General features: G+C 45.5%; 2 protein-coding genes across 2 annotated transcripts in view; both read right to left on the bottom strand.

Annotated features, from left to right (window-relative positions):
* The window catches only part of LOC311109696 (immunoglobulin-like domain-containing receptor 2), a 28849-nt gene extending 25642 nt beyond the window's left edge, over positions 1-3207 (bottom strand). The window contains exon 1 of the mRNA XM_084152658.1: positions 3025-3207. Within this exon, the coding sequence (XP_084008784.1) occupies positions 3025-3139 (115 nt within the window). The 5' untranslated portion in view covers positions 3140-3207. The remainder of the gene's footprint in view (positions 1-3024) is intronic.
* Positions 3208-5192: 1985 nt separating this feature from the next.
* Positions 5193-17960, bottom strand: LOC311109639 (cell surface A33 antigen-like). The gene is made up of 7 exons (XM_084152588.1): positions 17431-17960; positions 13343-13509; positions 8626-8839; positions 8289-8453; positions 8076-8192; positions 7389-7521; positions 5193-7297 (listed from the first exon to the last, which is right to left on the bottom strand). The coding sequence occupies exons 1-7, from the start codon at positions 17477-17479 to the stop codon at positions 6892-6894; spliced, it is 1251 nt and encodes a 416-aa protein (XP_084008714.1). The 5' UTR covers positions 17480-17960; the 3' UTR covers positions 5193-6891.

Genomic DNA, 17960 nt, shown 5'->3' with positions numbered 1-17960 from the left:
GTCTAAGGACCTATGGTGTCCATCAAACACCTTCTGCTAGTCTAAGGACCTATGGTGCCCCTCAAACACCTGCTGCTAGTCTAAGGATCTATGGTGCCCCTCAAACACCTTCTGCTAGTCTAAGGATCTATGGTGCCCCTCAAACACCTGTTGCTAGTCTAAGGACCTATGGTGCCCCTCAAACACCTGTTGCTAGTCTAAGGACCTATGGTGTCCCTCAAACACCTTCTGCTAGTCTAAGGACCTATGGTGTCCCTCAAGCACCTGCTGCTAGTCTACGGACCTATGGTGTCCCTCAAGCACCTGCTGCTAGTCCAAGGACCTATGGTGTCCCTCAAACACCTGCTGCTAGTCCAAGGACCTATGGTGTCCCTCAAACACCTTCTGCTAGTCTAAGGACCTATGGTGTCCCTCAAACACCTTCTGCTAGTCTAAGGACCTATGGTGTCCCTCAAACACCTTCTGCTAGTCTAAGGACCTATGGTGTCCCTCAAACACCTTCTGCTAGTCTAAGGACCTATGGTGTCCCTCAAACACCTTCTGCTAGTCTAAGGACCTATGGTGTCCCTCAAACACCTTCTACTAGTCTATGGATCTATGGTGTCCCTCAAACACCTTCTGCTAGTCTAAGGACCTATGGTGTCCCTCAAACACCTTCTGCTAGTCTAAGGACCTATGGTGTCCATCAAACACCTTCTGCTAGTCTAAGGACCTATGGTGCCCCTCAAACACCTGCTGCTAGTCTAAGGATCTATGGTGCCCCTCAAACACCTTCTGCTAGTCTAAGGATCTATGGTGCCCCTCAAACACCTGTTGCTAGTCTAAGGACCTATGGTGCCCCTCAAACACCTGTTGCTAGTCTAAGGACCTATGGTGTCCCTCAAACACCTTCTGCTAGTCTAAGGACCTATGGTGTCCCTCAAGCACCTGCTGCTAGTCTACGGACCTATGGTGTCCCTCAAGCACCTGCTGCTAGTCCAAGGACCTATGGTGTCCCTCAAACACCTGCTGCTAGTCCAAGGACCTATGGTGTCCCTCAAACACCTTCTACTAGTCTAAGGACCTATGGTGTCCCTCAAACACCTTCTACTAGTCTATGGACCTATGGTGTCCCTCAAACACCTTCTGCTAGTCTAAGGACCTATGGTGTCCCTCAAACACCTTCTGCTAGTCTAAGGACCTATGGTGTCCCTCAAGCACCTGCTGCTAGTCTACGGACCTATGGTGTCCCTCAAGCACCTGCTGCTAGTCCAAGGACCTATGGTGTCCCTCAAACACCTTCTGCTAGTCTAAGGACCTATGGTGTCCCTCAAACACCTGCTGCTAGTCCAAGGACCTATGGTGCCCCTCAAACACCTGCTGCTAGTCTATGGACCTATGGTGTCCCTCAAACACCTTCTGCTAGTCTAAGGACCTATGGTGTCCCTCAAACACCTGCTGCTAGTCCAAGGACCTATGGTGTCCCTCAAACAGTTGCTGCTAGTCTAAGGACCTATGGTGTCCCTCAAACACCTGCTGCTGGTCTAAGGACCTATGGTGTCCCTCAAACACCTGCTGCTAGTCCAAGGACCTATGGTGTCCCTCAAACAGCTGCTGCTAGTCCAAGGACCTATGGTGTCCCTCAAACACCTTCTGCTAGTCTAAGGACCTATGGTGTCCCTCAAACACCTGCTGCTAGTCCAAGGACCTATGGTGTCCCTCAAACACCTTCTGCTAGTCTAAGGACCTATGGTGTCCCTCAAATACCTGCTGCTAGTCCAAGGACCTATGGTGCCCCTCAAACACATGCTGCTAGTCCAAGGACCTATGGTGTCCCTCAAACACCTTCTACTAGTCTATGGACCTATGGTGTCCCTCAAACACCTTCTGCTAGTCTAAGGACCTATGGTGTCCCTCAAACACCTGCTGCTAGTCCAAGGACCTATGGTGTCCCTCAAACAGTTGCTGCTAGTCTAAGGACCTATGGTGTCCCTCAAACACCTGCTGCTGGTCTAAGGACCTATGGTGTCCCTCAAACACCTGCTGCTAGTCCAAGGACCTATGGTGTCCCTCAAACAGTTGCTGCTAGTCTAAGGACCTATGGTGTCCCTCAAACACCTGCTGCTGGTCTAAGGACCTATGGTGTCCCTCAAACAGTTGCTGCTAGTCTAAGGACCTATGGTGTCCCTCAAACACCTGCTGCTACCTGTAAGTACATTTTAAACACAGAGCTGGAGAAATCTACAAATCTTCTATATATAACTACATAATCAAAAAGGAGCATTGTAACCTACATTAGACAACTTGGACTCAGGGATAGAATCTATAATCTAAAGGTTTATAATTTCTGAAAACTAAACGATTACAAAACATTATTCCCTATCTGTAATACACAACTCTTTTTTCATACTTCACTGTAATTTTTTTAATTAATTAATTAATGGATATTAGAACTCCAATGTACGCTATTGTACACTGATTGAAGTCAGCCCTTCCTAATCCGTGACCTCTAAACTTCCCTTCACATCATTCACACATGGATGAGTACCATGGAACAAACAGTAGATTAGCTCCAGCCGCCAGACCAGTGCTGCCTTCATTGGGCTGCACTAAAGCCACACAACAAAGCTCATACTTCTATCCCTCGTGATGTTGAAATCAAACGGCAGGATAGCCTACATTCCAAATCCGTTACTTTGTGTCGTTTACGGGCTTCACAAATATTGTACTATAGGTCTACGTTACTGTAACTTGAAAGTAAATTAAGGTTTTTTCTTTGAAGGCTACAATGTATCCTTCTTTCCTGAAATGTTTTCCATTTGTAAATCCTGGAAAAAAAAGTTGATGTGCAAAAAACACGGAAAAAACATCAACCATTTTTTTCTGTTAGAAATCAAAACGAGGGCAGGTTGGAGCCCAGCACACAAACATCTTAAAAGTAAAAGAGGTGAGGAGAAAACTCAACATGATAAAGCTGTTTAACCTGTTACACTGCTAGGTTGACTAGTTAGTCAGTAAAAAGTTATATACATTTTCATCACCTACCTGTCAGGAATAGCACAGGAATCCACAATCTCAGCAACCAACACATCTTCCGTATCAAAGTATTTGCGTTTAGAGAAATCCTATGTACATGTTCTCCTCGCCTTTTCCACCTCATTCCTGAAACCGCAATTCGGAGCGCCTAGCTCTGCCCGAGTAAAACCGGATTGTAACGGTTTTAGCACTGCCCGAGTATAACGGGATTGTAACGCTCCTAGCTCTGGCCGAGTATAACGGGACTGTACAGGTCCTGGCTCTGCCCGAGTATAACGGGACTGTACAGGTCCTGGCTCTGCCCGAGTATAACGGGACTGTACCGTTTGAGAAATGGGTGGTGCATGCGCGGTTTGGTCGTTTTGAGGACAAGGGGGGCGTTTATTTAAAAGTGACTCAAGCGTCTTTACATGTGGTGGTCAATGGGACTATGTAGCCTAAAGAGGTCATTCTTGAATTGCGGTGGTAAATGCGGATCCTTGACTTTGGCACCATGTAAAAACACTTTAAAATTACAAAAACATGACAAGTAATACCGTTTTTTTTTTTACTGTTATTTAATAAGAAAACATATGTAAGTTCATTATACTACAAACATAATTTTGTATGCATTGTAGAAACTACTGGGGGCTAACAGGTTGGCTTGTCCTACTGGTGATGTGTAGTGGTGTAGTGACATGTTTTGGCGATTTAGAGGTATCTATTTATCTATTATTTTGAATGCTAGACATTGAAACAAAAACAATAAAGACATGTGTGTCCCTCAGTTTTATGTCATTGGTGTTACCGCCTTGAAAATCCCTGATTACAAAGATATACAAGGACCTTGAGCATTCTCTCCAGCGGCAAACTGTTATCAGGGGAGGGGTCTATATTAAATAAAATATATTATTATGTCACTATGACATTTGATGATTCCATTGATCATTTGGTGTGTCTGAATCCAACGTGTCACTTGGTGTTAGTCAATTTGAATGAAGCTAAGTAACATTGTGAGCAAAATGATTAATCATATCACTTTAGTAAATACTTTTTTTAAAGGATTGATGACCTTAGATTTTAGCATTTGTGGCCTCCATTTCAGAAAATCATAATTGACCTAAAATGTCTCATTGTTGTTTCTGTAATTGGTGTTGCTACTCCTACTGGTGGAACAATGTCATCATAATGGTATAAAATATGAAAAGACATTAAGCTACCATTAGTTGATTTAGAATGGGAAGATGTACCCCAAAGCCATTTAAATAAAAACAAATCTAGAAAAATACAGTTCATTTTTTTCCAAAATGCCATGCCCAAATGACACCTTAATTCAAGAACGACCACTAGTATCCTAGTGCAGGTGGATATAAAATTGTGTTTTATTAGAAATCGATTGAATATTATATTTTCATTTAACAATGCCTCTTAGTCGATGGGCGCATATTTATAATCGAGAATAAAGGCAGCCCATTGGGCACAAACTGGTTGACTCAACTTTGTTTAAATGTAATCTGGTCATCTGAGTCTTTTTTCCAAGGCTAGGGACTGGACAAACCCTTGGTCAGGTTGTAGGCTCACTAGGCTGAATACCAAATCTTGTTCAAGATAGCATGCAAAGGACGCAGGATATCTTTGGAGAGATCTTCTCAATTGCTATAACAATCTGTGCAGAATCTCGAACAGCATTAATCACTTGCATTATGTGCTTTTGATGTAATCTCAACTGCAATCCAGGTAATTCGGTTGTGCTATTAGATGAAGCACAGTGATAACATATTAAGTCGTATAAAAATAAATATCTGACATTGTTTTCCCATTTGAACATTGTTGTGCTTTTAAATGGTTGAAAGCGCAGTGATAACACATTTAGATGACAACTAAACCAAAAACCAGATATTGTTTTTCCATTGATAATTTTGTTGTGCTTTTAGATGGTTGAAAGCATAGTGATAACACATTGGGAATTCAACGAGTAGTTCGTTCCACCGCTTTTACAAACTAATCGACGGTACCATCGTAGGCTAATCGTGAGAGAGATAAACGAGACAACGGTCCCACAACGAAGAGAAATTAGTCAAGGTGCATTGCTGCCCTCTGTCGTTTCTTTAGGTTCTGTACATTCATTTTCTAGAGCGAAAGAGAAAGAGGCAACATTATTTTGTCTGCACTGAAACCACACACACTGGGGCCTTGCAATAGATACAACATTTGGCTTTAATATAAATTAACTTTAATCCCAATGAAAACATTTGTACACTGATTAGAAACATGATACATTTTTAATTACAGGTTTATAATTTTACCATCACATCTAACCAAAACCTCAAACATTTGATGTTTTAATTAGCTAAATTGTGTCCCTGTACATTACAAATGCATACAAAAACCTCAAACATTTTATGTTTTAACTAGTTAAATTGTGTCCCTGTACATTACAAATGCATAAAAACAAAATAAATGTTAGACATTTTTGGTAAAAGATTAAAGGCGAGATTATCTACCCTTCCCTAGAATTAAAAACAAACGACTCCTCACTCAGACCAACCCAATAAGTAAGAAAGCCACTTCCTATGCACCAGTTTAGTGAGTCTGTTATCTGGCCTCAGGCTATAATGAGGAAGTGAAACGACAGGCACATGCCACACAGTGAATCTAGTTTCTCTCTCTCTTCTTAAATGGGGCTCTAGGTTCTCTTTCATAATGCCTGATCGCTCTCTCTCTCTCTCCAAAAACAAGTCATGGTTTGAATACGTTAATGACGACTCACCTGAGACACCTGACACTACACTACTCACAGCTGCAGAACTGTGTATTAACAAGCATCATGAAGCAACATAGATGTACAAAACAGAACACAGTACTTCTAAGTAATAAAAACAACTATTAAAAGGTTAACAACTTTATTAATTCAATGTAACACCAACTTTTCACATTAGAGGAGGTATTAGCAATCTACAGTTGATAAAAACAAATAAACCGTCACCAAATGGCACGTGGTTCTCAAACGGACAAGACCTGAGATTGACATAAAAATCCAACCAACAGTAGACAATAAGGCAGGTGGCAAAATCAATTATCCAATAAGCTACACTGAGAATTGATACACAGCGTTTTTCAGGCAATGGCAGCTTGTAACAGCAAGCAAATTGAAATTCCGATTAAAAAAAAAATCCTCATTGAAAATACTAAATGGCACTTTTCAAATCTTGAATCAGCATTTCAATTCGCTTTCTGACTACTGAACTGACACCAATTTGAGGCCACGTGCCTTCAATCAAAGGACTTTCCATAGATAACAGTGATACAATGCCGCTCCATCTTTAGTCATCATAGTCTATAGCAGGGTTCCCCAACTGGCGGACCCTTTTATCTGGCCCCCCAAGTTTTCTGAGCAAAAAATACATGATATATATTTGTATTTTTATCATTTTTATTGTTGGACATAAGACTGTACAAACCCCAGGAAATCAGCCCCAAGTGATTTTATTTTTTGGAAATCTGTTCAAGTTTTCCCACGTATAAGAGAGAGATATACAGTATATGTGATCGTATACAAATGTAAGCAAGGTTATAAATGATTATATTTGTCGTCAAAAATGATATATGTTTTGGCTTCTTGCAGTCAATCTGCAGTCTACAAATGATTTGTAATTATGTTCCGGCCCTCTGACCTTCCACTAAAGAAAAAAATAATCTAGTTGATGATCCCTGATATATAGGCTTTAAAAAAATTTATGTTGTGTTTATCGTTGTCCTGTTATTTATGTAACTAAGTTCAGCCTAGTCGCTAGCCACTTTGTGTAGCCTAACCTAGCTACTATGTTTACGCTATTTATTTATATTTTGAACCACTCTAAAAAGAAGTTCCCTTGCGGGAAAAATAAAGTGATTTTATTATATTCTATTTGTAGAAGGCTTAGCAGGTTTATTGGCCGGTACACTGGGCGGTCTGTCACGGTCATCATAGGGCTCATCATAACGGTCACTGTACCGTCCGCCGTCGCTGCGTTCATCGTAACCACGGTCATGGTCGTACCGGTCACGGCGGTCAGAGGAGCGGTCGTCCTGGTTCCTGCGGTCACCGTAGCGTTCGCGGCGGTCATCGTAGTCGCTGCGGCGGTCATCGTAGTCGCTGTGGCGGTCATCGTAGTCCTTCTCGCTGCGTTCCTTGTACTGGTCGCGCCGGTCCACGATCTTCGGTGGGTGGTCGTCGTCATCGTCGTCTTCCGTGCTGCGCGTCTGGCGAACCTCGCCGTTCACCACGGGTTTGATGTCGTGGAACTCCTCCCCCTCTGGAACCCTGAGGACATATCAGAGGACAGGAGACTCAGCACGCTGTCTGTTCTCACCATCTCAGCTCTCATGCTGTGTGTGTGTCAGACCATACGTACCCCATAGCGTACTCCTCTGCTTTCTCCTCCTTCTTTCTGCAGCAGCAGCAGTAGATGAGGATGATGAGCAGCACCAGAGCACCAACCACAACGCCTCCAATGATACCTGCTGTTGAACCCATGGTCATAGACGCTACAGGAGAGAGATGAGAGGAGAGGAGTGGTGAGGAGAGGAGGAGAGGAGAGGAGAGGAGAAGAGGAGAGGTGAAGAGGAGAGGTGAAGAGGAGAGGTGAAGAGGAGAGGTGAGGAGGAGAGGAGAGGTGAAGAGGAGAGGTGAAGAGGAGAGGTGAAGAGGAGAGGTGAAGAGGAGAGGTGAAGAGGAGAGGTGAGGAGGAGAGGTGAGGAGGAGAGGAGAGGTGAGGAGAAGAGAGGTGAAGAGGAGAGGAGAGGTGAGGAGGAGAGGTGAAGAGGAGAGGTGAAGAGGAGAGGAGAGGAGGAGAGGTGAGGTGAGGTGAAGAGGAGAGGAGAGGAAAGGTTAAGAGGAGAGGAGAGGAGAGGAGAGGTGAGGAGGAGATGTAGAGGAATATACATTTCTATTGATAAAATGTGTCTGTATGTATCCTGTTACAGGACCAGCCTCATGTGATGGTTATGTTGCCTCAGATCTGAACATTTGTGTTAGCTCCCAGAGATAATGCCTAAGCTTAAGCTCAGCAGGCTAACACAGTCTCGTGTTGCACACTCACGTGGCATGACAGACAGCGTCAGGTTGCATTTGGCACTGCGGATCTTATTAGAAGAGGTACAGACGTAGTATCCTGAGGATTCCATGGTGAGGTTGAAGAGAGACAGAACACCATCCTCTGGAAGAGATGGATACAATGTGTTAGGTCAGGGTCAAGGTCATATCAACATACATATGAACTAAAACTGAACAAGCACACACAGACACTACATACTCTCCGTTGTCCTGGGTGCAGGTGCTCGGGGCATGTTTTTGACGTCGTAGCCCTGCCACTTGTAGATAGGAGGAGGAGAGCCCTCTTCAGACAGACAGGTGAGAGTGATGTCCTGGAAGTACTCTGCCCTCCCATTGATCTTACAGATAGGCACAGAGGGAGCCACTGTGTACACAATATTTTTGCAATGTTAGGTTAAACACTATCATCAACATGCGACACTTTACGGATTTCTAAGGTTTATTATGGAATAAAGCGGAATGAAAGCTAAATTCTAGGGTTTATTATGTAATATTCTGTAATTCTACTTCATTCTATGGAAGTCATTGTTTTTTACCCAGGACCACCATGCGGGCGGTGTCAGCCAGCTGACCCTCGTCATCCTTGGGGATGGAGACCCGACACTCGTATTGTCGGTTGTCCTTGAGACCGATGGAGGAGAGCTTCAGGTTGGCTATTCCTTTAGCTATGTCCTGCTCCAGGGAAGCTCTTCCGTCATACCCGTCACTGATGTCCAGATCACCAGTAGAGTAGTAGGATAGGATGGATATCTGGAAACAACAATGTCAACAACAACAACAACATGTACAACATGGGCTCCCGAGTGGCGCAGTGGTCTAAGGCACTGCATCACTACAGACCCCCTGGTTCGATTCCAGGCTGTATCACAACCGGCCGTGATTGGGAGTCCCATAGGGCGGCGCACAATTGGCCCAGCGTCGTCCGGGTTTAGCCGGTGTAGGCCGTCATTGTAAATAAGAATTTGTTCTTAACTGACTTGCCTAGTTAAATAAAGGTAAAATAAAAAATAAAAAATGTTAACACAAATTCTAACCCCCCCTGTTATTGGTAATGGTGACATTCTGGTGCTACAGAATGTAGCATGTCTTGGGGGTATGATCTTTGACCCTCTAACTTTCTCACTCATCATTATTCACGATTCATTCAGGATTACCCGTAATCATGGTAGCGTCCACATTAATGTAGATGTATTTAGAAACATCTTCTATTCTTATTTATAATAAAAGTGACACAATTTACCATTCATTTCTATTGGGCACCAAATATTTAGATTTTAGTCATTTAGCAGACACTCTTTGTCACACTCTGGCTCCGGGACTGTGTGTTAGAGCCAGGGTGTATTTCATTTGGTGGTGTTGGGGATGGGTGAGTTTCATTTTGTTTGTGTTTAGTGGTGATTGGTCAATGACTCCCAATCGGAGGTAACGAGTGTCAGCTGTCGGCTCGTTATCTCTGATTGGGAGCCATATATATTCTGTGTGTTTTTCACCTTGTGTTTGTGGGTTTTTGTTCCATTGTTCTATGTTACGTGTTCCTGTTCAGTCATTGTCATTTTTGGACTTCACGTATCGTCATTTGGTTTTGTTGTTTTTTCGTGGTTGCTTTATTTAATAAAGTCGACATGTTCGCTACAAACGCTGCGCTTTGGTCCGCTCATTTTGAAGACGATCGTGACAGAAAAACCCACCCCCAAAGGACCAAGCAGCGTGTCCAGGAGCCGAGGGTCTGGACATGGGAAGAGTTATTGGACGGAAAGGGTCCTTGGGCACAACCGGGAGAATATCGCCTCCCTCGTGAAGAGCTGGAGGCAGCCAAAGCCGAGAGGAGGTGGTATGAGGAGGCAGCACGAAGGCGAGGCTGGAAGCCCGTGGACGAGAGGCAACCCCAAGAAATTTTTTGGGGGGGGCACATGGCTTGGGCGACTGAGCAGCAGGAGGCTGCCACAAGGCAGATGCAGAAGGCTACCAGGTTAAGGGGGCTGACGGAGGCAGAAAAGGGACGGATTCAGGAGGCTACCAGGTTAAGGGGGCTACTGGGAAAAACAGGGAAGGAAGGTGTAGAGGCTCGGCGAGAGGTACTGGGGTGTGTAACCAGTCCGGTCCGGCCCGTTCCTAATCCCGAGGTACAGCCAGTAGTGTGTGTTCCCCGTACGGTACGGCCTGTTCCGGCCCCTCGCACTAAGTGTACGGTGCGCGTCGCCAGCCCGGTTCGGCCTGTTCCTGCCACCCGCACCAAGTGTACGGTGCGCGTCGCCAGCCCAGCCCGGCCTGTTCCTGAGCCTCGTAGGAAGCCTACGGTGCGCGTCGCCAGCCCGGTTCGGCCTGTTCCTGCCACCCGCACCAAGTGTACGGTGCGCGTCGCCAGCCCAGCCCGGCCGGTTCCTGTGCCACGTACGAAGCCTACGGTATGCGTCGCCAGCCCGGCCCGGCCTGTTCCTGCCACTCGCACCAAACCAGGGGTGCGAGTCGCCAGCCTGGTCCAGCCCGTTCCTGCTATTCGCACCAAGCCTACGGTGCGTCCCCAGGGTCCTGCATGCCCTGTTGCTTCTCCCCGCACTAGCCCTGAGATGCGTGTCCTCAGCCCGGTACCTCCTGTTCCGGCACCACGCACCAGGCCTACGATGCGCCTCAGACGGCCAGAGTCTGCCGTCTGCCCAACGGGGCCTGAACTGCCCGTCTGCCCAAAGCCTGCAAAGCCGCCCGTCTGCCATGAGCCATCAGAGCCGTCCGCCAGACCGGAGCCGCTAGAGCCTTCCGCCAGACAGGATCAGCCAGAGCCTTCCGCCAGACAGGATCAGCCAGAGCCTTCTGCCAGACAGGATCAGCCAGAGCCTTCTGCCAGACAGGATCAGCCAGAGCCTTCTGCCAGACAGGATCAGCCAGAGCCTTCTGCCAGACAGGATCAGCCAGAGCCTTCCGCCAGACAGGATCAGCCAGAGCCTTCCGCCAGACAGGATCAGCCAGATCCGTCAGTCGGCCATGAGCAGCCAGATCCGTCAGCCAGCCATGAGCAGCCAGATCCGTCAGCCAGCCATGAGCAGCCAGATCCGTCAGCCAGCCATGAGCAGCCAGATCCGTCAGCCAGCCATGAGCAGCCAGATCCGTCGGCCAGCCATGAGCAGCCAGATCCGTCAGCCAGCCATGAGCGGCCAGATCCGTTAGCTAGCCATGAGCAGTCAGATCCGTCAGCTAGCCATGAGCAGTCAGATCCGTCAGCTAGCCATGAGCAGCCAGATCCGTCAGCCAGCCATGAACAGCCAGATCCGTCAGCCAGCCATGAGCAGCCAGATCCGTCAGCCAGCCATGAGCAGCCAGATCCGTTAGCTAGCCATGAGCAGTCAGATCCGTCAGCTAGCCATGAGCAGCCAGATCCGTCAGCCAGCCATGAGCAGCCAGATCCGTCAGCCAGCCATGAGCCGTCCAGCCAGGATCCGCCAGAGCCGTCCAGCCGGGATCCGCCAGAGCCGTCCAGCCGGGATCCGCCAGAGCCGTCCAGCCGGGATCCGCCAGAGCCGTCCAGCCGGGATCCGCCAGAGCCGTCCAGCCGAGATCCGCCAGAGCCGTCCAGCCGGGATCCGCCAGAGCCGTCCAGCCGAGATCCGCCAGAGCCGTCCAGCCGGGATCCGCCAGAGCCGTCCAGCCGGGATCCGCCAGAGCCGTCCAGCCGGGATCCGCCAGAGCCGTCCAGCCGGGATCCGCCAGAGCCGCCCAGCCGGGATCCGCCAGAGCCGCCCAGGCGGGATCCGCCAGAGCCGCCCAGCCGGGATCCGCCAGAGCCGTCCAGCCGGGATCCGCCAGAGCCGTCCAGCCAGGATCCGCCCGCCAGCCAGGATCCGCCAGAGCCAGCCAGCCAGGATCCGCCATTCAGTCCGGTGCTGCCCCTTAATCCGGTGGGGTTAATTTGGAGGGTGGTCAGGTGGAGGAGGCTACAAAAGCGGGTAGTGACTATGGTGGAGTGGGGATCACGACCAGAGCCTGAACCACCGCCGAAGAGGTATGCCCACCCAGCCCTCCCTTGGTTAGCCCTAGTTGAGGCGCGGTCGCAGTCCGCGCCTTTAGGGGGGGGTACTGTCACACTCTGGCTCCGGGACTGTGTGTTAGAGCCAGGGTGTATTTCATTTGGTGGTGTTGGGGATGGGTGAGTTTCATTTTGTTTGTGTTTAGTGGTGATTGGTCAATGACTCCCAATCGGAGGTAACGAGTGTCAGCTGTCGGCTCGTTATCTCTGATTGGGAGCCATATATATTCTGTGTGTTTTTCACCTTGTGTTTGTGGGTTTTTGTTCCATTGTTCTATGTTACGTGTTCCTGTTCAGTCATTGTCATTTTTGGACTTCACGTATCGTCATTTGGTTTTGTTGTTTTTTCGTGGTTGCTTTATTTAATAAAGTCGACATGTTCGCTACAAACGCTGCGCTTTGGTCCGCTCATTTTGAAGACGATCGTGACACTCTTATCCAGAGCGACTTACAGTTAGTGAATACATATTTTTTTTATACTGGCCCCCCGTGGGAATCGAACCCACAACCCTGGCGTTGCAAACGCCATGCTCTATCAACTGAGCTACATCCCTGCCGGCCATTCCCTCCCCTACCCTGGGCCAATTGTGCGACGCCCATGAGTCTCCCGGTCGCGGCCAGCTGCGACAGAGCCTGGATTCGAACCAGGATCTAGTGGCACAGTTAGCACTGCGATGCAGTGCCTTAGACCACTGCGCCACTCAGGAGTAATAAATAATCTGAAACACAACCAAAACGAACTGCAAATGCATCCAACAAGTTTGTAGTCATAAGCTTGATGTAGTCATTACGTGGTAGGAATATGGGACCCCAAAAAAACATTTTACTACTTTATTTATACGAATCTTTAGGGGGTCTCAATTTTGACCCCTACCTTTTTGAAAAAAAATGAATTACTTGTTAAATAAAATCTCTTTCTCTGCGCAATTGTATTAGTATAAAATACAATTTCCCCATTTTTTTTTGAGCTCAGCATTTTAATTTAATAGTCATTATTGCTTATCTTTATGTCATTTAGCAGACGCTCTTATCCAGAGCGACTTACAGTTAGTGCATACATTATTCTTTTTTATTTTCATACTAACCCCCCGTGGGAATCGAACCCACAACCCTGGCGTTGCAAACGCCATGCTCTACCAACTGAGCTATCTCCCTTTATCAAGGGGATCAATAATTGAACCCCACTGGACGTAATAGTCAGGGCTGGTCAGAGCAGTTTCTGGCTGATTTATTACCTCTGGCTCTTCTGGATTGTCTGCTTCTGCCAACCAGTATATGATGACCAGACTGTTGGTTGGGTTCTTGGGTTTGAAGCTGCATGGTATAGTGATGTTGTCTCCCCTGGCGAACTCATAGATACGCTCAGGGATGGACACCTGTAAAGCTACAGTTGTGGACACGACTGGGACAGAGAGAGACAAACAGGAGGACAGGACAGGAAGAAACAGGGAGACAGGAAGACAGGTTTTACAGACACTGGAGGCATAGAGCTGTAGGAGGTGAGCACTGTTAAGATTAAGTGGTGAATAATGGACGGAGTCAGGAGTCAAATCGGGAAATGCAGAGTTTATTCCTCACAGCAGTTGAATGCGCTAACAGCGCCACTCGAAACAGGTACAGGGGAAAACAATCCAACCTGACCAAACACAAAATACAACAACCGTAATGAAAAAGGGGAAAATCAACCCTGGCACAAAATACGTGAGCGAGTATCTCAATGAGCGAGTATCTCAATGAGCGAGTATCTCAATGAGCGAGTATCTCAATGAGCGAGTCTCTTCCCACAATGAACAATCACTCACAAAGACAAGGAGACAGAGCGAACACTTATACCCATACTAATTAGGGGAATGAGCACCAGGTGTGTGTGATTGACAAGACAAGACATGACAAGTGGAGTGATGAGAATGGGAGCGGCAGTAGCTAGTAAGCTGGTGACGACGAACGCCGAAACCTGCCCGAACAAGGAGGGGAGGCAGCCTCGGCAGAAGTCGTGACAGTGCTTTGTAACACGAAAATTAATGGCAAATGAGCTGCCACCAACTTGAAGGAGATGAAACCTTAAAGTACCACAAGAGAGGAATTATTATTTTTTCAGACTGAAAGATAATGCCCATGATGTTGCACAACAATTCAATAAGTAATTGTTTTAGTCAAAGTATGATATATTTGGGCTTGAAGTGGGAAATCCGAAGTGGGGACTTTGAATATTTTCCGTGCCAATGCTGTGTGTTTCCCCTATGACATGCTGTGTGTTTCCCCTATGACATGATGTGCTAATACATTTTCAGTCTACATTTCTTTTCAGGGTTGGGTTTTATTTGAATGTTACCACCCACCAGCATGGCATTGTATGTTCATCAGAAACACCTGCAAAGTTCTTCCTCTTTGCGAGTCGCGACTGAGCTGAGCCAAACAGCTTTTCGCCGTAGCGTACACTTGGCCACCTGAGCCATGGAGCTAATTAAAATAGAATTTAGGTTTTTGTACCTCCACTTTTTTTATTTTACCAGTAAATGAACATAATCCATTGGATAATTTGAAAATGTTCAGTATTAAAAATAAAACATTATAATAATTTAATATATATACAGTTAAAGTCGGAAGTTTACAAACACTTAGGTTGGAGTCATTAAAACTTGTTTTTCAACCACTCCACATATTTCTTGTTAACAAACTATAGTTTTGGCAAGTCGGTTAGGACATCTACTTTGTGCAGGACACAAGTAATTTTTCCAACAATTGTTTACAGACAGAATATTTCACTTATAATTCACTGTATCACAATTCCAGTGGGTCAGAAGTTTACATAAACTAAGTTCACTGTGCCTTTAAACAGCTTGGAAAATTCCAGAAAATGATGTCATGGCTTTAGAAGCTTCTGATAGGCTAATTGACATAATTTGAGTCAATTGGAGGTGTACCTGTGGATGTATTTCAAGGCCTACCTTCAAACTCAGTGGCTCTTTGCTTGACATCATGGGAAAATCAAAAGAAATCAGCCAAGACCTCAGAAAAAAAAAATGTAGACCTCCACAAGTCTAGTTTATCCTTGGGAGCAATTTCCAAACGCCTGAAGGTACCACGTCCATCTGTACAAACAATAGTACGCAAGTATAAACACCATGGGACCACGCAGGCGTCATACCGCTCAGGAAGGAGACACGTTCTGTCTCCTAGCGATGAACGTACTTTGGTGTGAAAAGTGCAAATCAATCCCAGAACAACAGCAAAGGACCTTGTGGAGATGCTGAAGGAAACAGGTACAAAAGTATCTATATCCACAGTAAAACGAGTCCTATATCGACATAACCTGAAAGGCCGCTCAGCAAGGAAGAAGCCACTGCTCCAAAACCGCCATAAAAAAGCCAGACTACGGTTTGCAACTGCACATGGGATAAAGGTCGTACTTTTTGGAGAAATGTCCTCTGGTCTGATGAAACAAAAATAGAACTGTTTGCCCATAATGACCATCGTTATGTTTGGAGGAAAAAGAGGGTCGCTTGCAAGCCGAAGAACACCATCCCAACCGTGAAGCACGGGGGTGGCAGCATCATGCTGTGGGGGTGCTTTGCTTCAGGAGGGACTGGTGCACTTCACAAAATAGATGGCATCATGAGGAAGGAAAATTATGTGGATATATTGAAGCTACATCTCAAGACATCAGTCAGGAAGTTAAAGCTTGGGTCTTCCAAATGGACAATGACCCCAAATGGACAATGACCCCAAGCATACTTCCAAAATTGTGGCAAAATGGCCTAAGGACAACAAAGTCAAGATATTGGAGTGGCCATCACAAAGCCCTGACCTCAATCCTATAGAAAATGTGTGGGCAGAACTGAAAAAGCGTGTGTGAGCAAGGAGGCCTACAAACCTGACTCAGTTACACCAGCTCTGTCAGGACGAATGGGCCAAAATTCACCCAACTTATTGTGGGAAGCTTGTGGAAGGCTACCCGAACCGTTTGACCCAAGTTAAACAATTTAAAGGCAATGCTACCAAATACTAATTGAGTGTATGTAAACTTCTGACCCACTGGGAATGTGATGAAATAAATAAAAGCTGAAATAAATCACTCTCTACTATTATTCTGACATTTCACATTCTTAAAATAAAGTGGTGATCCTAACTGACCTAAAACAGGGAATTTTTACTAGGATTAAATGTCAGAAAAACTGAGTTTAAATGTATTTGGCTAAGGTGTATGTAAACTTCTGACTTCAACTGTATATGCAATCATATCATGCAATTATACCATTTATAAAATGGTCATATATATTTACACTACCAGTCAAAAGTTTGGATACACCTACTCATTCAAGGGTTTTTCTTTATTTTTACATTGTAGAATAATAGTGAAGACATCAACACTATGAAATAACACCTCTACCTAAGGTTAGGGTTAGCTACTAGGGTTATGGTACTAAGCTAACATATGGAATTGTTTTAAGATGGTCATATAATTTAGCTATTTGATTTGGAATTTTAGGACCCCTAAAATAATAATACAAATATTTGATAACATTTTGAATTTGGCCATTACTACTATAGCCCATAGAAATCATTGAATAACATATTCATAAATGGCACAAAAAAATAGTCATAAAATGAATCATAAGGAATAAGGTTTTGACGTGTGTCATATCTAGGAGATAAGAAAGCTCAGGAAATATTTAAGCTTTTTTTGTGCATATTTAACCCCTTATTTTTGTCGGCACAAAACTACCTCCATACTTCCATTCGTTTGTATGGATTTCCTTCAGACGAGTCCAAAACAGTTTGTAGGCCAAACCGTTCGGATGCTTCAGACGTTTTCGTGAGAAGACCGATTTCCGGGATGTCTCATGGTCTGACAAACACAGGTGTAGCTCGGACACCTTCCACGGCAGATGCGGAAGGCCGACATAGGCGTATGCGGTTGATTGAGATACAGCCCATGCAAAAAAAAACGGATATCTCTCGTTTAAATTGATGGATTTTGACTGGGCTTTTTTTATTTTTATTATGTTACTTAGATTGACGCACAGGTGCATCAACAAACTGAAGGATTTTTAAATGCTGCTGCTCTCTGTTTCTTCTTCTCTGGACACTAGGCAGTAAATACAAAATGTATTGCATTCTTTTACTTTCTGCTTTTTCATCAAATGTAAGTGCATCCTATTCTACCAATTGTACAAAACAAGATGAGCTGAACAAGTGAGGTGACGCTGATATAGTAGAAATGTCTATAAAGGAGAGACATTTCCCTAAAAAACACATGGGTGTGGCTCTTGCAGTGTAACATAGAGACATTTATGAAATTATATCAGATCAGTAAACTCACCGAGACAAAGTAAAACCCCAGCAAACATCCCTTTCTGCGAGGCCATCATCGATAAGTAACAGTTAAGACCTCGCCGGTCATCTGCGTTGTTTTTTGTAGGCTAGGGAACGCGGACAAGACCTTGGCCAGGTAGTAGGCTGAATACCAAAACTTGTGCTCAGTACGTTCCTGGCTGTGAAGAGGTCTTAAAAATGAGTGACGTTGTCTTCTGCCAATCAGAACGTCAACATTTTGTAGGTAGCGTTCTCTGCCCGCCCTCTTATCTTGTCGCCACATGCCCTGTTATTTTGTTTCTCTCACAAGACTAACCTTGCTCTCTTTGACTCTACACTTTGTCAAGAGAAACCTGTATGCTCTTGCAGTGACTAGGTCTTACCAACAGCCATAAGACACAAATGCATTTTTGAATGCAAATAGATTCTATTCTCTTCTGTAATTTCAATGTGCAGAATTGAGAGAGGCCGGTAACGTGATAGACAGTATGTTCACCAGTGGTACCAGGATGCCTGAGAGAGAAACACCTTCATTAT

The sequence above is a fragment of the Coregonus lavaretus genome, assembly GCF_964263955.1.
Source record: "Coregonus lavaretus genome assembly, chromosome: 35".
Lineage (NCBI taxonomy): Eukaryota > Metazoa > Chordata > Actinopteri > Salmoniformes > Salmonidae > Coregonus > Coregonus lavaretus.
The sequence above is the reverse complement of the archived record's forward strand: the minus strand, read 5'-3'. Positions and strand labels throughout refer to the sequence as shown.